Source organism: Ipomoea nil, unplaced genomic scaffold (assembly GCF_001879475.1).
Source record: "Ipomoea nil cultivar Tokyo-kokei standard unplaced genomic scaffold, Asagao_1.1 scaffold0164, whole genome shotgun sequence".
Lineage (NCBI taxonomy): Eukaryota > Viridiplantae > Streptophyta > Magnoliopsida > Solanales > Convolvulaceae > Ipomoea > Ipomoea nil.
This window is the reverse complement of record NW_017616592.1, coordinates 1,807,798-1,828,058: the sequence shown is the minus strand read 5'-3', so window position 1 is coordinate 1,828,058 and position 20,261 is coordinate 1,807,798. Positions and strand designations below refer to the sequence as shown.

Below are 20,261 nucleotides of genomic sequence, written 5' to 3'. Positions count from 1 at the left end.
CCCACAGCGAATCTGTAACAACCAAGCTGCGCAACTCCGAGCACACGCCGCATACTCCTCCTACAATATCTAGTACAGACACTTTCTCTATAATTTTCAGCTTCAGATCATCCAGGAGTTCCATGAAGTACGGCGATGGTGCAGGGATTTCACTCAGACCACTGTCTTTCTCATTCTCTCCTCCAACCCTTCTCCTCTTCTTTCTCCCATCATTTTTAGCCATTGATCGAAGATGCCCTTACAACTTTCTTCCAAAACCTAGCTAGGCAGGGCGTCCACGAATGAAGAAATCGACCGAGATCTGGTCTAGTTTAAGGAATTAAACAAACTTCATCCTAATTTTACTCTGCTAAAATGAATAGCTAGATTTCACAATCGCGTCCTCATTCTACCAATAATGAATTCTTCGAAAAATCAGTATATATCATTCCCCAATCGTTATACCCTACACCACGGCGCACATAGCACTGTGCGCCACGCCTCCCAAAACGACGTCATTTTGGGGTCGTTTTAGGATGCGCGGTAGGAAGTTACTGGGATTATGTATATTTGTTCACAAAGTTATGTGTATTTGTTCACAAAGTTATGTGTATTGGTTCATATAGTTATGTATATTTTTTATACAATTATGTATATTCTTTTTATATAATTATGTACATCCGAATCAGAAAATTTGTGTGTATTATGTTAAGAGTTGATGTGTATTATGTTAAAAGTTTATGTTTATTATGTATTATGTTAGATTATGTGTATTATCTTTTAAAAAGAGTATGTATATTTTGTTATATAATTATGTACATTCATGTATACAATTATGTGTATTCTAGTATAACATTATGTACATTCTTGAACAGCGAGTTTTTTTTTAAAGAAAAAACTACTACCATTCACTGGGGCGGGAAATTTTAAAAAAAAAATAAAATTAAAACGACGTCGTTTTGCATCTGGGCGCATAGTGCAACGTGCGCCGTAGTGTAGGATATAAATTGCCATCATTCCCGCGATTGCTTTATTTGCTTCCCATATCTGAATTGAATTTTTGATTTTTTTTAAAATCTTATGTCATGGAAAACGTCTCTGGATTTTTAGTCCGAAAATATTTTCAAATTATTTATTTTCAAGGTTTATCTTCTCTATCATTTTTTAATGTCAATCGGGCCCGAACTCGATGGGCTAGACCGATAAACTGAATCTAATAGGGCTATGGCCCGAACGGGCTAAACCGATAAACTGAATATGATAGGGCTATGGCCCGAACGGGCTAGCCCAATAAAAAATATTAGCCCAATGAGCCAGAAACTGATAAGTCCAATGGCCCGATAGCGCTAACCCGATAACCTGAACTATTGAAAAATATTCTTTATTATAGAAGTAATGTGAAACATAACATACATGGAATTTATAGGTGAGTTCAACTTTAATAATTTTTTTTATTACATTTTTAAATAAAATTTTGATAAGTATATTACAATATAAATTATTTTATAGTGTAACTGTGTAAGTATATAAGTATATAACTTACTGTAAATATTATATTATAGTGTAACTGTGTAAGTATATAAATTATTTTTAGTTAGAATTTAGAAATGTCGATTTAGATTAATTGAATTATGTATAAATTTATATTTATTAGTGTATATGTCCTAGTTTGAAATATAATTATAATTTATTCAACACTGATATATTTTATATGTAATATTTTAATTTTAATTTTATAATTATAATATTATTAAGTTATGAAGTTTATAAAATGTATAGTTTATAACTTTACTTAATTTTTGTAATAAATAGTATTTAAATTAGTTAAATATATAATAATATTAATATTAATATAAAATTACAATTAAACGTATTAATTAATACTTATAAAAATAATTACTCCGTAATAATCATAATAGGACTAAGTTATATATATATATATATATATATATATATATATATATATATATATATATATATATATATATATATGATTGGTTTTTAGTGATAATGGGATGTGGAATGATGGAGGAAGGTGTAATCGGGAATTAGAAACTCCCGAGTGTCGAACTCAAGGATGTCAAGTCGGAGCAAGTAAAATGCAAGACAATTAGGTATCACAACGTGTCAATAAGATATGCTAGGTGCAAGATGAAGATAGCAAGGAAACAAGGTTGTAAGCATAAGGAAGATAAAGAAATAAAAGAAAACATACAAGTAAGTATGTAAAGTAGATAGGGTTGAATGATGTAGTGTAGATTATGATGCACTTAAATCATTTAACATAGGTAAGGAGGATGTATATGCTAAGTCTAGGGAATGGCTTATGTCCTTTCATAACATAGACTACTAGGACTTGCCTAGACCTTTCCTCGAACACCTTACCTACATTACCTTCCCAACCAAATTCCGTAGGATTCCTTGAGCTAGGAAATGTCAAGGATGGGAGCTTGAATTGACCTAGCAAAGTTCATTCACTCAACACAATCCTAGGAGTTGGCCTAGCTCCTTGGATGCATACAAAACAATCCAAAATAACAAGACAAAGAAGCATAGCAATCAATCAATCCCTAATTCAAGAACTAAGTCCCATTGGCATCATAATCTCACACATCCACAATTCAAACCAGAGCAATCTAAGCACTCATCATCATTACAAAGATAGCAAACACAAGATTAAATTTGAAATAATAAACAAGGAAGAGATGTTACCCAAATCTTCAATCTATTGTGCAAGCATCCAAGAGAAATTGTAGAACAATGAGTGTGGATCTTCAAGGAAATGTAAATCTAGCCTAACCCTAATCTACCCTAACCTAAGAGAGCTGAATTGAAAGGTGAGGAAACGGAGAAAATATTTCTCTCAAAACAATCCCCTTACAAGCCTTTTTATAACCCTAGAATCTGAAAGTTCATTTAATTGTCCCGTCAACGCAGCTGCAACGCACGTTGCGAGCTGCGTTGAACTTTTTGGAATTTTCGCCCAAAATGAAAGTTGTATCCCTTGAAGAGCCTGAACCATAGCCACTTGAATCACCTCATTTGGACACTCCTAGCTCAAGATATGATAATTTTTTAGAACTGTCGCCGGAATACCCTGAAAATGACAATGTTTTGCTATTTTTCTACAAATGCAATAGAATTAGTCATTAATCCTAATTTCTATCAAATTTAGCTAATTAAGCATGAATTAGGCATAAAGAACTCCAATTATAGCACAATTTACCTATTAAACACCCTACAAAACATAGCATATTTGGCGCTTATATATATATATATATATATATATATATATATATATATATATATATATATATATATATATATATATATAGGGGAACCTTCAAGTAGGAACCTTTGGTTAGGTAAGAACGTAAGAACCAATCCAAGCCCCACGTATTCACCCAATCAACGGTCACTACTGGAAATTATGAAATTTCCGACCATCTGAAAGTGATCTTAAATCAAGTCAAAAGCCTTGTTCCGACCACTTTTGGTATCCGGAAAAACCTTTATTGCTATTTCCGACCACTTTTTGGTATCAACTTGATTTAAGATAACTTTTAGGTGGTCGGAAATTCCATAATTTCCAGTAGTGGGTGTAGATAAAGTAAACATTTAGATTTAGATCTTTACTATATTTAATTAAAAATGATACTAGTGTAATTTCGTACGAGAACCAATTATATAATAATATTTTATTTGAAATCAATCCAAGAATCTAGGAAGATTATATTAACAAGGAATCCAATTTTACTCCAAAGTCGCCGTCTGCCAACACTGCGCAGGAGTACACCCGCCACCGCCGATTTCGAATGCTGGCCGTCCGCCGATTTCGAACTAGGTACGTTGTACCCTGCCATTAGATGAGTTTGTCATCATCAAACAGATGTGCGCCAACTACTATGAGTCCAAGTCTGCGTCTGCCAACCTTCACCATAGATTTTGCAGTTACAATGAATTCAAATTAACTTCCCTATAGAAAGACTCTGGCCTGCACAGTGTGTGCAAGGTGCACCGACTTCTCACCCCGATGGCACACAGGTAATCACGTGGTGGATTACGTTGTGCACTTGGGTTAACTAGTGTGTGTCATAATGCTTTAAAAACTGATATAGAAAATAACGTGCAATTACGATATCCCACACGTTGTATTTCACAAGGCGCACATAAAAAGCGAGTAACAATTAATACACAATACAAAACCAGATAAAATACCCAATGATACAATGAACGGAATGTGTGCATGTAGACGTAAATAATGAGTGTGTGGATGAAAAGACGTAAAACAAGTTGGTGTGCACTTGAGTTGAACTGTGTGCAATTGGGTTGGTAGATTAGGGTATGCACTTGGGTTGACTGTTTGCACTTAGGTTACACTGTGTGTGCCATAATTTGCAGAATTAGTTTGTGTAGGAAAAGATGTTAAACATTTTGGTGTGCACTTGGATTGAGATGTACTTGCAATTAGATAGAAATGTGTGTACACTTGGATTACCGAGTTTGTGCCATGATGCTCAAGAAAACTGATATACAAAATACCGTGTGCACTTAGGTTAATGAATGTGTGCATGCACCAAAACCATATTGATGTTAAAGATTATGTTGTGCACTAGAGTTAAACTGTGTGTGCCTTAACGTCAATAATGAGTATGTGGATGAAAAGACGCAAAAAAAGTTGTTGTGCACTTGGGTTGACAGATTATGTTGTGTAGTTGGGATGACTGTGTGCACTTAGGTTACATTGTGTGTGCCAAAATTTACAGAATTAGTTTGTGTATGAAAATATGTTAAACATTTTGGTGTGCACTTGGATTGTGATGTGTGTGCATTTAGATACAACTGTTTGTGCACTTAGATACAATTGTGTGTGCACTTAGATAACGAGTTTGTGCCATGATGCTCAAGAAAACTGATATACAAAATATCATGTGCACTTAGGTTAGCAACTGTGTGTAATGACCAGTATACGACTGTGCATGCCCCAATACCTCTAAATCCTTGATCTCTAGCTACTGAAACAATTCTTCCAGGAATATTTTTGTCTCTATACAATCAACCACTCCTAGACATAATTGACACACAAAAGCTCACTAATCAAAACAAGAATGGAAAAGCTGATACATAGAGGGTCAAAGGCAGAGTGAATTTATCATCTTAGTGTAGAAACAACTAAAGCAAAACCCATTAAAGAGATAATCAATACAAAACTACAACAAAATCCTTTCAGAACAATAAACATAGAAACAAAAAACAACAAAATTAACAAAGCAAATCTTTCAAAACAAAAAACACCATCCTTTCCATCTATACTTCAAAAACATGCACACTAACCACTATCATCGTGCACGCGGTAGCACCAGTCGGTATGTGTACGTGTCTCCCCTCTCACTACGGGGTGGATTCGCCAACCCCATGCACACGATTCTACATACTCAGAGAGAAGTAAGAACCCCTCCTTAGGTAGGAACCTAAGAACTAATCTCATCCATTAAATTTCCAATGATCAATGGTCAAGATAATCTATCAATTTAATGTGCATCTAAATCATAATTAATTCTAAAGGATATTAGTGTAATTTTGACCATCAACCAATTAAATGGAAATATTATATTTAGATTCTTTCCATGATTTTAGGAAGACAAAATAAGGAAAGATTCCTTTGGAGTTGTGACTCTACACGCAAACTGTGCTCCTGGGATGTTAAACCATTTTGGTGTGCACTTGGATTGTGCTGTGTGTGTACTTGGGTCAACGAGTTTGTGTCATGACGCTCAAGAAAATTGATATATGAAATACCGTGTGCACTTAAGTGAAGGAATGTGTGCATGCACTAAAACCAGATTGGTGTTAAAAACTATATTGTGCACTTGGGTTAAACTGTGTGTGTCATAACGTAAACAATGAGTATGTGGATGAAAAGACATACAACAAGTTAGTGTGCACTTGGGTTTACTGTGTGCGCTATAATTTGCAAAATAAGCTTGTGTAGGAAAAAATATTAAACATTTTGGTGTGAACTTGGATTGTTCTGAGTGTGCACTTGGGTCAACGAGTTTGTGTCATGATGATCAAGAAAACTGATATACAAAATACCGTGTGCATTTAAGTTAACGAATGTGTGCATGCACCAAAACCAGATTGGTATTAAAGACTATGTTGTGCATTTGGGTTAAACTGTGTGCCCCATAACATAACGTAAATAATGAGTATGTGTATAAAAAGACGTAAAACAAGTTGGTGTACACTTGAGTTGAACTGTGTGCAGTGTGACACCCCGAAAATCTATCCTTTAAATAGAATTAATTATTTAATTAAAATCTATCCTTGTGGTCACTTCATCATGCCTAGGAGGTCAAACATTCTTAAAAAGGTGGAATGGGTGGATACCCACTACTCCGTATTGGAAGGTAAAGCCCTAGAAACCGAGTACTTCTCTCGTGAAATTTCGGATTTACTCAACTATCAAGGCTTGTTGGATTTATTTCTGAAAATTAAGTGTGAGACCTATCCCGACTTGGTTAAGGAATTTTATCATCATATGAATGTGAACAAGGAAGGGAACAAGATAGAAATCACCTCAAAGGTGAGGGGCACAAAAATTGTCTTGAATGAAAACCGGCTAGCTAAACTCCTTAAGTTGACTCCAACAGGAGCATCGGAGTATAAAAGAGATGGGTGGATTGGAACGGAGGAGTTGAGTCAGAAAGAGTACTTGGGGTATTTGTTGGGAAGAACTGATGGTTTCACCCAAACCACTAGACCGGAAAAGAAGTGGCTCACGACCGAGCAAAGAATTTTGGTGATGATTGTGACCGATAGCTTGTTGCTTAACAACAACAAGAGAAAGGACATAGGAAGTTTGGAATGCACTTTTGCGTACTTTCTGAAGCATAAAGTGAAACTTAATCTGTCGGCTTTGATGCTCAAGCACATGGATTACTGTGTTGGTCACAACCGTAAGAGTTTGCCTTACGGTATGATTTTGAGTTGGATTCTGGAAAATAAGGGAGTTGACGTGAGCCAAACAGTGGCTAAACCTGTGGGCAAGATGATCTTCGATGCTCAGAATCTCCGTAGTTGTGGCCTGTACCAAATTAAGGATAATGAATATATCACTCTGGAGGAGGTAGCAAGGAAGCCTTTGGCCGAAAGGAGGTTGTTGATAGAGCAGTTGGCCATCCCCATCAAAAAGTTGAAGCAAGTAGTTCAGGAGTTGGGTGAAGACGAGGAAGAGGAGGGTGATAGTGACCCCGGTAGCAAGGAAAGTGCTCGAAGGAAAGAGATAAGGAGCAAGGAGGAGCAGGAGTCCCTGACCACCCAGGAGTGCATGTTGGTTCAATTGTGAAGGTAGAATCAACTCATTGAGGAGAGCTTTTCATCTTTGAATACCAAGGTTGCCACTCTGGATTGAAGATTGGCGGTTGTGGAAGCCAAGTTGGACAGAGGCAGTTCCCTGAGAGCTTCTGGCTAGGAAGATGAGGCTTCAGAGGACTCGGCTGACTCCTCCCCCCAAGCTGGAGAGTGAGGTAACTCCGTTTCTAACTCTTATCTGTTTTGCCTGTTGGTGACTATAGTCTTAAGTTTGTTGTAACCTTATGTGTAATCTAGCTCAGTTAGTTGTGTTTCTAGTTTTGTTTTGGCCTAGAACTAGTTGTAAGTAGGTTGATTAGTCTTAGTTTGGTTGTTTTAAGTATTAATTAGTTTTGGTGGAAACCTTATTGCTTCAAGCCTTGTTTGAAACTTACCTTTGGTTGTTGTCACATGTTTTGCAAATCAATCGTTGTTTCCTTTTGAACCTCGTTGTATCCAAGCTTCGGGGACGAAACTTCTTGTTAGGGGGAGAGAGTGTGTCACCCCGAAAATCTATCCTTTAAATAGAATTAATTATTTAATTAATTCTAAACTTGCTTGGCAAAATCCCATCCTAATTTCTTAATTAAATAGCCGGAGGACTTAAATTGACCAATTTTCTTGGTCAATTGAATTAGTCAAAGAGAAAAACATTGAGCTTTATGCCTTGTACCTAACCTTTTGATGTCTTCCTAACCTTTTTGAGAATAAGGGAGGTCATTATAGTCTTTTCAACCTTACTTGGTATCCAAGCCCTACCCTGACAACACTACCTTGCATTTCCCACATTTGGCAAGAAACACATAACTCTCTACCTTCTCTATATAGGCTTAGCTTCTTCTCCAAGCTAAACCAAAATCTCCCCCGAACCTTGCAAGAAATCCTTCAAGATTCCAATTTTCATCCACCAAGACTCTAGGAGGGGTAAGACTTGAGCTTAGATAGTGTTTTTAGTTGGATTCTCCTTATCTTTATCTAAGTTTTGGTTGTTTGTGTGGTTTTTGGTTTGTGTTGGGAAGACCTTGTAGAGGAAGAGCTCCAAGATGAGGACTAGGGGTTGAAGAAGGTGTATTTAGGCTACAAGAGGTAACCCATGCTCTACAAACCTATTTTATACTTGCTATGATGATTCTTGATGTTCTATTGTTGTTCTTGATGTTCATGAGTGAAATGATGCATATTCTTGTGTTTATGCATGTTTAGAGCTTGTATCTAGGGTTCTTAAATGTTATTCTTTGAACTATTCTTGTGGTTCAAGTTCCTTTGATGATTGATGTGAGATTTTGGGTGTTTTGGACTTGAACTTGGCAATGTTGATGTTTTTTCCCGAAGGGAATTATTTGGTGTTAGGAATATATTGTAATAGATTTTGATATGCCAAATTGTATTTTAGAATCCACAATTTTATTTGTTAAGTCTAGGCGTGTCATAGACCATGAAAGGAAAACTAACGAATATAGAAAAAGGGAAAATACGAAGAAAAAGAAGAAGGAGATGTATGCATATGATATGTATACTTAAACAAGCCCACATGCCCCAACTCACAGAAGAAGTCATACTGATAATCTCATACGAAGAAACGAGAAGCAAACGAAATTTCATGAAGTCATCTTAGATATCAAACATCTATGGAAAGAAAGAAGTACATCAAGGAGAATGCTATAATGACTAATAATTCGTACAGACGAGACGGATGAAAGCTTGATCAATGAAGTAGGAGCTACGGTTTCGAAAATCAATTATATAATAGAACCTAAGAAAGAGAAGTAAGAGATGCGGGTTTCAAAAATCAAGTGGAGTAGGAGGATTACATCACCTCCGAACCACTATAAATTACTCGCTTATCATTGCCTTGTGTCATTTACTGATTCTTACTCGCTTATCACATGGATATACTTGACACAATCACACAACGCTTATTTATTTATTCCGTTGTGCACAAGACTCTAACAATCTAGTTAAGAGTTTTGGTTTCTCTGTTGCCTTTTGCAATTGTTGTATTTGCGAAAACGGTTTAAAAGTCTATTCACCCCCCCCCCCCCTCTCTAGACTTTTACGACACCCCCTTTGGGACCAACATTTGGTCTCGGGTATGTACCCGCGGGGGGTTGCCCACCTGTCGTTCCACCCGCAGGGAACGTGGTTGGTTGTGACCGGGGGGGGGGGGGGGGGGGACGGCGAGTAGTTGTCCGCCCGTGGTTCCACCCGCTGGTACCATGAAGGGGGAGTGACGGGAGGTTGTCCACCCACCGTTCTGCCCACTGGTACGTGATGTTTTGGCATCCGTTTTGTTGAATCGTTGTGCAATTGTGTGTCTCATTTGATGTTTCGTACGTCTAGAATGGTGTCCTAAGTATCCATGATAGGATTATGAGTCTTGAATCATGGTTAAAGGTCCAACTTTGTGATTCGTTGGATTAATGTGAAGTTTTGATGTTCGTTTGAACCGTTATGTTCATCCTATTGATTTGCATGCTTGTTACGATGTTGTTGATACTAGTATGTGCGTGTTCATTCGTTCTCAATGATGATTAGTAGCTTGTATTCACCAATCAATGTAATATTTGTATTGAAGCCTAATTTTATGGTGCTATTGCTTTGATTGTTCGTTTCATGTCTTTCATTGAAACCTTACGATTGAATCCCTCGTTGTTATCTAGTACATATGTTGTACTCTATTGATTGATCTTGATTGGGCTATTGATGAGCTTCAATCCTCTATGTCAATGACTATGTGATTGTTATGAGATTGGCGATAATGCGCTGCGGTGCAAATGATTGTCGGTATACTATCACGTGATTAGTACTATATTATTATGACATTGCGATGTCTATGAGATCGGCGGCAAGCTGGCGGAAGCAGGCGGGGAGCAATGGCTCCAGGAGGGATAAGGTTAGACTTGGTGTACATGGTGGCACTTGGAGGTACAGGTTGGAACTGAAATAAGGTTGGAATGGTGATACAAGGTTGGAACCGGGCATAAGGTTGAAACTTGTCATTGATTGTGATCCTTGACTTTCATTTTCTATGAACATGTATTGATGTTATCCTCATGTTATGATGTGGCCTTGATTGATATTGATTATCATGTGTTGTTGATGATTCCCTTGTTCTTATCGTTGTATTGTTCTCTTGATTTATCATATGATGGTCAGTTGATTGAGAGTGTTCCACGATGAGTCTTATGATGTTTCTATTCCTCATTTTAAAAGATTATATACTATGTATTCCATGTCTCAAAAGTGATTTTCCTATAACTATATTATAAGTACTCAACGAGTAGTGGTGTGTTACTTAGCATTATTCGCTAATGGGTGCTACCCCTTATGTTTTACAGGTTCAGAGTAGATCGTTGTGAGCGCGCTAGAAGATGGATTAGTTTAGCGTAGCTCCCTTTTGTCTCGTAGCTAGTTATGGAGGCATGTGTGCCTATAGACTTGAACTTGTGAATTTGATACTATGTTTTGGATGGTTAAGTACTTGTTCATAGCCTGTGCATCTGGCTTTTAGTTAGATGTGGTGTGACATTCCCGATTTGACTGTTAGCTTCCGCGACTCCTTATGTTAATGATTAGATTTATCTTTACTTCTAAGCTTTAATTGTTTTAGAATATTGCTTAAAATCGGGGGTATTATAGTGCACTTGGGTTGATATATAGATTAGGGTGTATACTTGGGTTGACTGTGTGCACTTAGGTTACATTGTATGTGTCATAATTTGCAGAATTAGCTTGTGTAGGAAAACATGTTAAACATTTTTGGTGTGAAACATATCTGACCCCACGACCACTTTCGTCCAATTTATCTCCTAATTTTGCAATCGTGCTTCTACTTCCAGGAAGTCTGGTTCTGGCCCTTCTTCCCTACAATAAAGGCCATTGAATCTCCATATTATCGGCCACTTGAACCATGCATTGAGTGCAGCTGAAGTTCAAGTCCATGGTAATTTCCCTTGATCATCAGACTATTGAACACTCAATCCACTATATGGATTCTTCCAATAGGTTTACATTCAGAAGATCTTGCCGAGGATTGCATTAATTGGAACTTTGCAGTTAACAATTATTGGTCATTGCTCTCGCCCCTAATTTTCTCTGATCATCCGAAGAAACCTGGTGATGAGGATCCTTCCCCGCCCTACAGCATACTTAGGAATGTCTTAGACATGAACGCCCATTTTGGTGGTTTCAACAGCGAAGGTGGAGAGCAAAAATCCAAAAAGCTGACGTTTGAGGGTGCGATAGACTCCATGCTTTAGAAAACAACTTATGAAGGACATGAATCGGCGATAATCACCCACCCACCCCCACGTTTGGAACTGAAATGCCTAAACTACCCCTCTTAACCAAAAATAAAACACAATCGACGAAAATAAACCCATTAAAACTGTGATAAATATGGACCATTAATTAATTAAGATAAAAGGCTAAGATTAGTTCATAGGTTCTTACCAAAAGATGGGTTCCTATATGATTGTTAATATATATATATATATATATATATATATATATATATATATATATATATGGTTGCATTCAAATACAAACCCCCCTAAAATACAAATTCTCCTTAAAATACAAATTTGAGCTCGTGCACACATTAACATACTTACATGCACACTAGGCACACTTCCAACAATATCTAGGATTAGCTCGTGCACATACGAACATACTTACATGCACACAGTTTGTATTTTAAGGGGAGTTTGTATTTTAAGGGGGGTTTGTATTTTAAAATAATCCTATATATATAGTTGGTGTGTCCAGGTGCGATTATGCTGTGAGAGGAAAGCCATAGGTCAAATGTAACGTGCATGGTTTTTGTGATTAAGGTGTGTGAGTTTAGGTATGTGGAGTTTGTGCTTAAGGTACGTGAGTCTTGTGTGCTTAAGGTGCGTGTGTTGTGTACTTAATGTGAGTAGTTGTTGAAACTTAAGGTGCATGGGATTTGTGCTTAAGGTGAGTGAATCCGGTGCACACCCCCTAGTCAGCCAAGCCCGTGATCATACTCCTTGATCGTTGATTTTAATTTTTTGACGATTCAGATTGAAATATACACTGTATTTTTCTTCCCATATATCATTTCGGCAGTAAAAAAAAAAAAAAAAAAAAAAAAAAAAAAAAAAAAAAAGAGCGAAGTATGATGCATACATTTTCACATATTTATACCTCTGTACAAGATAATGTCCTCATAAAGTCATATGGTGTCCCCTGTTTGTTCAGTTTTAAATTGGCATGGCAGAAGTTACAGATTCAGAACCTTAAATGATGTTATATTAAGGGTGAAACATAGATATGCATTCGAGTTCTAAAAAACTTGATTTGTTGTAATGGATGGGAGGACAAATTACTGTATTCAACTCTAAACTCTAAATAATAAGATCAACTATATATATATATATATATATATATATATATATATATATATATATATATATATATAGAATAAGGCTCAGGTACGGTCAGTACTATACATGCGGCAGTATGGTTGAATCTGGGGCGTCTATTGTGCTTAATCCAACGGCAGGTAACATATCAGCTGATTAAGAAAGCTTCTTTTCGCGTTTGGTAAGTGGGGGTTTTCTTGTAATTTCGATGGCTGGTGACGTGCAGGTATATAAGCTGGGTTTCTAATTTTCACCGCTGGACGAAGATAAAGATCACCGGGAGATCACAATTGCAGTGCGGGGATTGCGATCGCGACTTGAGAATATCGCCGAAGATCAGAATCGCAGCGTGGAATTGCGATCGCAATAGGAAAATATCGCCGGAGATCAGAACTGCAGTTGGGAATTGCGATCGCAATTGGAGAACATCGCCGAAGAGCATAATCGCAATTGGTGAATATCAATTTTGAGCGATGGAGCCTGGTATGTTTTTCTTTTTTTCTAGGTTTTTAGTTTTAATTTGTTATTATTATTATTATTATTATTATTATTATTATTATTATTATTATTATTATTATTATTAGTATTATTATTATTATTCTTATTATGTGTTTGTTCTGCTTCGGATTGTGTATATCGCGTTTTTTCCTGTTTTGGCTGTGTCCCCGGTGTTGACTATGGTATTGTGTGGTGTGTTTGTGATTATGCTTCGGTATTTGCATTATTGTGGTGAATATTTTGTTGTCAGTGTGATGTGTAGTTTTCAGATTTTATGCGTATGTATGTTGCATTTAGGTAGTGTATTCGTGTGTTATCAGATTAAATTTGGTGTGTTATTAGGTATGTTGTCGTGTGAAGCTGTCAATTCGGACTCTGTTGGTGGTGTTTGCGATAAAGTTAATTCAACTGATATTGGTGGTTGTGATGAACTTAATTTGGACTCTGTTGGTGTAGAAGGTAATGGTGGTTGCGATGAAGTTAAGTCCTCTGATGTTTGTGTAGAAGGCAGTGATGTGGGTTGTGATGAAGTTAAGTCCTCTGATGCTTGTGTAGAAGGCAGTGATGGGGGTTGCAATGAAGGCAATTCTATCGAAGTTGGTGTTGAAGGCAATGGTGGTTGTTCCAATGAAGACTGTCCCAGTGATGTTGGGGTAGGAGGCAGTGTATGTGATTTGGAAATTTCTCCTGGGTTGACCAAGTATTGGCGCCCAGTTTGTCCTGACAGTTTGAAGCCTCACGTGGGGCAAAAATTTGATTCTTTGGATGGTGCCATTGCTTTTTATAAACAATATGCTGGCGCTGTTGGTTTTGACTGTAGGAAGGGCTCAACTCGGAGGAGGAGGGATGGTGTTGTTGTGGAGAAACATGTGTTATGCTGTCGTGAGGGGTTTAAGCACATTATTTCAGTTGATGCTAAAACTAATAAGGTCACGAGACGGAGGGTGACAAATAGGGTTGGGTGTAAGGCTAAGGTGGTCTATAAGCTCAAGTCTAATGGTTTGTATAGTGTGCATTATCTGGAGGAACGCCACACGCATTTGATGTGTTCAATTATTGCTAAGCAATTTTTAAAGGTGAATCGCAGTCTTGATGCTGGACACCAAATGTTCATTGCGAGTTGTTTTCGGGCAAATATTGGGTCTGTTCGATCATATAGGTTGTTTAAGGAGATTGTAGGTGATTATTCTAGTGTTGGTGCTACAGGTGTGGATTTTAAGAATTTCAAACGTGATTTGATGGCGTACATATTAAATGGCGATGCTCAATTGTTCATAGATACGCTTTTCAAGAGGCGTGAAGTGTGCGAGGCTTTTGATTTTGAATATGATGTTGACGACGGTGATCAACTTTCTAGGGTTTTTTGGGCTGATGCAGTGTCTAGGAAGAACTTTGCTTTGTTTGGTGATGTGGTTTCATTCGATGCCACATATCGTACTAACAGGTTAGTAATTTGTGTTTATTGTGCATTTTGTAAATAATTATGGTGCATATGGTTAGGTTTTATAGTGTGTTTTGTTAGGATGCTGGTGATAAGTATTTGGTGTGTTGTCCGTTATGTAGGTATAACTTGGTTTTTGTTCCATTTACTAGAATTGATAACCATAAGAGATCCATCACCTTTGGTACTGGTTTGCTTACAAGGGAAGATGTAGATTCATATGTGTGGCTTTTGGAGAAATTTAAGAAAACCATGCGTCATGACCCTATTTGTGTTGTCACTGATCAAGATCCAGCTGTTAAGCTTGCTGTTGCTCGTGTGTTTGGAACATCAAAACATAGATTTTGCATGTGGCATATAATGTGCAAGGTTGGTGAGAAGGTTGGACCGGTTTTGTCTAAAGATGAGGTGTTTCGGAGGAAGTTGAATTGCATTGTTTGGAACAAATCTCTTGACGCCAAGGCTTTTGAGGATGCATGGAGTCATATTATGGAGGAATATGGTTTGGGTGATAATGGTTGGTTTCGTTATTTGTTTGAGTCTCGTACATTTTGGGCATCTCCATATTTTCACGACGAGTTTATGTCGGGCTTGGTTAGGACAACTTCACGATCAGAATCTCAAAATAGTTTCTTTGGCAGTTTCTCTAATGGACATTCTAGTTTGGTTGAGTTCTTGGTGCATTTTGGCAGTGCTATTGGTGCACAACGTCACACTCAAGCAAAAATGAATGCTGATTGTGAATCTTGTTTTCCTGTTTTGAAGACACCACTGGCATTGGAAAAGCATGCAATGGATGTTTACACCATTTCTGTATTTTATGATGTGCAAGTAGAGATTTGTGCAGCTTGCTTTTCGTGTCGAGTGGCTTCTTTGTGCAACTGTGATGGTCATGTGTCTTATGTGATAAATGATGGAGACCAGCGGCCATGGTGTGTGGAGCTTGTTTTGTCTGATTATACTGCTACTTGTTCTTGCAAGATGTTTGAGCGGATGGGGTTGTTGTGTAGGCATATTTTTTTGGTTTTTAAAGATTGTGGCCTTGAGAGCATTCCTTCGAGGTATTTGGTGGACCGGTGGACAAAAGGTGCTTGTTTGAAGCCAATATTTGATATTGATGATACAGTTGTTGATCAATCTTCTAAAGTGGAGAATGTTAGGGTGCTTACTAATATACTGTGGTCTGACATATATGCTTGTGTAGGATTGGCCGATGGTAATATAGAACGTTTGTCACAGCTACGACGTGTTATTTGTGAGCAAAGACAATTATTTTTACAATACGGCAGTGAGAATGGAAGTGGGGTGGCTGGTGGCAGCAAGCAAAGCGTGATTAATTCAGTTTGTGGAGTTGTGTCGCAGCAGTCGACAGTGGAGGTGCATGATCCCATCCAAGCTAAGAACAAGGGCAGTGGCAAGCGGTTGAAGAGTGCAAGGGAGAAAGCTGCGCGTAAGTGTGTAAAACAATCAAGGAAATGTCACACTTGTGATGAATACGGGCACAATAGCAGGACATGCTCTTTAAATGGTTAGATAGGTTTCTGTTTTTTTGTTTCTTTTCTTGCTCTCTGTTGGACCTAGATGTTTTTACAGTCGTGCACACAATTTATCTCATTACATAGAATCAGGATTTTTACAATATAATTGAAACTGTGCATTTTATTACAGCATATGGTGCGTTTAGCACAAGTTATAGTGTTTTCTATAGTGTATACTGGTGCATTTCTATAGTGTGTTTTACTTTGTCATCTGGTGCATTATTGTATTTAGAATGATGTGGTCTTTTTTATATATGTTGTTGGTGCATTTGAATTCTTGAAATAGTGTCTTTTGAGGTTATCGCGTAGTGATGTGATGTAATCTAAATAAATGGCATGTATTTTAACACTTTGCGGCTTGTTGTGGTGCATATCAGTTCTTATAATGGTGTTTTTAAGTGGAGTATTTTTAAACTATAGTTCAATCACGTATATAGTGCATTGTAGGGCTCCAAATTGTGTGTTATAGTTGATCAAAGTACATAGTGAGTTCACATTGTCTGGGTGCCATCACAAAAGAGTAATTAGTCTAAAAGTAACCACAAAAATATAGACATCAACCATCCAAAAGTCTATATGCCCCCTGAAATTCTTTTTCAAATACCAAACTCTGCTGCCTGTTGGATGTTCCTTTCTTTGTGCTCGTTTACATCTGACATGATCATGGCAGCCAAGTACCGCACTCTTAGTTTGTTCAATTGGTCCTTGTTGTTCTTATGCAATCCACATTGCCATTCTGCTTGTGTCTGTCCTCGAAAAGTCTCCAAGTGGCGCATGAGAAAAATGCCACAATCCATCTTGTTCTGGGCATCTCTCCAAGGCATTTTCATTATTTTAGATTTCAGTTTCTGAACTTTCTCAGCTTTGTACGTGGTTTTCATATCAAACAAGAATTTTGAAAAGAATTTTTGCTGCATCAAGTAATTGCATACAAATATTAGTATTCCGTTGTCTTTGTATATCAAAAATACATAATCATTTAGGGTTTCGTGTGTTACCAGATTCGCAATCACATATCCATACTTGTTTTCCTTCTTCACAGTCACTGATGAGTTGTCAATGATGTCGTACCTTTCCATCAGCGGGCTAATAGACATCAGGTAGTAGTGGTTGGATGCCACTATTGGAAACAGAAACTGATATAGCAACAAAATACACCAACATGAGGCACAATATACACTAAAGTATGTATAGTAATACACTACACACAAGTAACTACTAGAATGCACCAACCAATGTTTAAAGACAAAACTCAAGTAGTAAGCAAAATATAAAGCAGTGAATATAATATATTACTATCTTACATATAGAATTTTGTGCCACATAACGTCTGCCGCTATGGTCTTGTCCTCAAGGTACTTTGCTTTGAATCTTCCAAACCTCACATCCTCATCTCCTTGTGGGTCCACAACTGTGTATAGCTGCAAAAGTTCAATGGTATTTTTGTTAGAAGTTTAAGCTTTTTAAAGATGAAGTTAGTTTTGCATTTTTGTTCACTTACAGTTGACCATGTTGAAGCAATGAATTTTGTACAACCCCTCTCTGATTCACGAATGTTGAGTATGACTGACCAAGCATCAATTATAGAGACTGCAATATTTGTATCTGGCTTCATTGTCAGCATATCTTTCCAGTAGATTACTCTTCCGTCATACTTGAATAGTTCTTGTGTCCTTGTAATACATATACAGAAGATAATATAAATAAAATGCAAGAATAATGTATATTATAAGTACCAAAGCTAGTAATATTCCACAATAATCAATAAATACACCAAAGAGATATTAGTTACACACCACAATCAGTTAACAAATCATTTGATGTGAACAACCAAACACATACCAAATATGCACTATTAACATATGCATAACACACCACCACTTTTATACTAATAGGGCCCCCATCACCCAATGTGTGGAAGCACACATTATATAACATAAACACACCAACTCTTATCAAATAATGCATCAATTAATATAAGATATTTATACACCAACATTATTATAGAATGCACCAACATATATCAATAACACACCAACTTTTAGAATGTGTTGTGCTTACAGATCTGGGTTAGGGTTGTCCAATACCCATTTCCTGATTGCTTCTTCTGTTGGAGATATTGGTTGGTCCAGATCAAGTACGTATGAGGATGGTCTTGGTCTAATTGGGCTGTTTACTCTAGCTGGTCCTTTGCCCTTGTCTGCTGGTTGTGGTGGGTGTGGTGGATCTGAACCAGGGGCCTCCTGGCCTTGTCCTACTGGTGTGATCTGTAAGATATTTATACACCAACATTATTATAGAATGCACCAACATATATCAATAACACACCAACTTTTAGAATGATCTTACCTCATCATTTATGTTCACTTGTTCAGCTTCTTGCACACATTCTTGATTGGCGGCCTTGGTTATGTTCTCGGTGTCTTCTTGAGCTTTCTCTGTTGTTTGACCATCTAGCCCATCCAATTGGACGTCTTCATTTTCTGGAGCTTCATCATTGTCCTGGTAGTCTTGTGCATTAGCATTCATAGTTGGCGTGTCTCTACTTGTTCCCTCTTGTGACAATCCCAAGCTGAAAGTTGGCATATGATTTAGAAATGTCCTCTTGTTTACTGCACGGACGATTTCATCAACCGCTTTCAAGAACTCTGGGTCACTCCAATAGGCATCCTCTTGCTGGGTAAATGTCAGTTGTCCATCTTCTTGCGCTTTAAATCCAAGCATCTGTCTAGCAGACTCAAACATCTGCTTGAAGGTGTCATGCTCCAATACCGTTGCAGGTGCATTTTCAATCAGTCTTGAAATCCTCAGTAAACTCTTTGCAATCGTCCTTGTGTTGGTAGTAACCTCATCAATAAACTCCTGTATATGCACCAGTAAGTTATGATCAGTCAACAATAAGTAAAGCACCAGAAAAAAAAAAAACTCATGTAGTATAAACACACCAATATATACAGAAGTATGCACAAACAAAATACCCCATGAGTCTGTTCAAAGTGTTATGTATACCTGTAATCCATGGGGAAGTGGTGCATTTTCTTCACATGATGGTGGTTGTGGTGGTACATCAGACTGTCCTATGCTGGGGTTCCGGTCACTGCATGGTGTGCTCTGAACTGGCAAGGCAACATCAACCCGCCCATACCCAAAGCCTCCAGATTTGATCTCAGTTTGCTGTCGTTGACGGAGCAACTTAAATGTCCAATTCGCCATTGCAGGGAAGCTCCGTGGGATAGTCCTCCGGTATAGAACAACACGGTCAACATAGAATACCTGCACTTGGTAGTTTAGAGTATTAATATAATGATGAGTAAATAATTACAAGTATGGTTGGGGGCCTATTTACCGTTAGGAAAACAATTGGGCCTCCATATCTCCCATCAGCGCTGTCAAGCCATGCCTGCTTGCTGGCAATGAGTGAGTTGATGAGCATTCTGCACCAATTAAGTCTCTTAATGTTGTGTACATTAAGAAGGTTGTCGATGTAGTTTTGGTTGACATAACCATTAACTTGTGGTTCAACCAACACACTCATGACAAGCAGTGCAAAATGCCTCTTGAACCAAGGGTCAGCAGCTTTTAATGTTAGCATCTTTTCAGCCATGGTATGGGGGGTGATGTGGCCAGTAACCTTCCCAAAGATTTTTCTCCATTCTGCTAGGAGATCAGATACCTGTTTGGATTCCCTCTTAGTGATTTCTATGTCTCCAAGTGGCAGTCCCAAGGTGGTAGCAATATCATTTTCTGTGATTGGGAGCCTTTCACCAGATGGTAGATTCAGTGTGTTGCTCCTAGAGTCATAGCTTTCAACTAGCCACATCCCCATCTTCCTTGGCAGGTTGGTGATGTTGAGATCAAGTATCCTTCCTAGCCCAATTTCTTCTACACTTCTGCGTTGGGATCTGGTCAGTGATTCAATTGGTCTCATTAGCTGTGTGGGCAGTGGCCGTATCTTTAGCTCTGTTTCTTCATCTTGAACCTCATTATCAGAGTTGTCACCAGTAACTTGCTCTTGTATTTCTGTTTCCATTCTATCACAGAATGCCAATGCTAGTTGTTTCCGTT

General features: G+C 37.7%; 1 protein-coding gene and 1 long non-coding RNA gene across 2 annotated transcripts; one reads left to right on the top strand and one right to left on the bottom strand.

Annotated features, from left to right (window-relative positions):
• The first annotated feature begins 497 nt into the window (after nucleotides 1-497).
• On the top strand, nucleotides 498-16,099 carry LOC109175216. Its single transcript, XR_002053266.1, has 4 exons — nucleotides 498-507; nucleotides 6,190-6,194; nucleotides 12,324-12,331; nucleotides 16,024-16,099. It is a non-coding gene; the product is annotated as an uncharacterized LOC109175216 (long non-coding RNA).
• Nucleotides 16,100-16,630: 531 nt separating this feature from the next.
• Nucleotides 16,631-19,218, bottom strand: LOC109175178. The gene is made up of 7 exons (XM_019324435.1): nucleotides 19,206-19,218; nucleotides 18,546-19,058; nucleotides 18,258-18,463; nucleotides 17,698-17,869; nucleotides 17,501-17,617; nucleotides 17,195-17,332; nucleotides 16,631-17,107 (listed from the first exon to the last, which is right to left on the bottom strand). Exons 2-7 carry the CDS (start codon nucleotides 18,939-18,941, stop codon nucleotides 16,793-16,795), a joined length of 1,344 nt encoding a protein of 447 aa, XP_019179980.1. The 5' UTR covers nucleotides 18,942-19,058; nucleotides 19,206-19,218; the 3' UTR covers nucleotides 16,631-16,792.
• Nucleotides 19,219-20,261: the final 1,043 nt, after the last annotated feature.

Bases quoted from the DNA above. Each gene is read 5' to 3' on its own strand.
- LOC109175178 (XM_019324435.1), bottom strand. From the start codon at position 18,941: ATGTTTGAGTCTGCTAGACAGATGCTTGGATTTAAAGCGCAAGAAGAT. The intron at 17,870-18,257 runs GTAAGCACAACA...ATGTATTACAAG, and splicing joins GACAACCCTAACCCAGATCT to GACACAAGAACTATTCAAGT. The intron at 17,618-17,697 runs GTAAGTGAACAA...GAACTTTTGCAG, and splicing joins TTGCTTCAACATGGTCAACT to CTATACACAGTTGTGGACCC.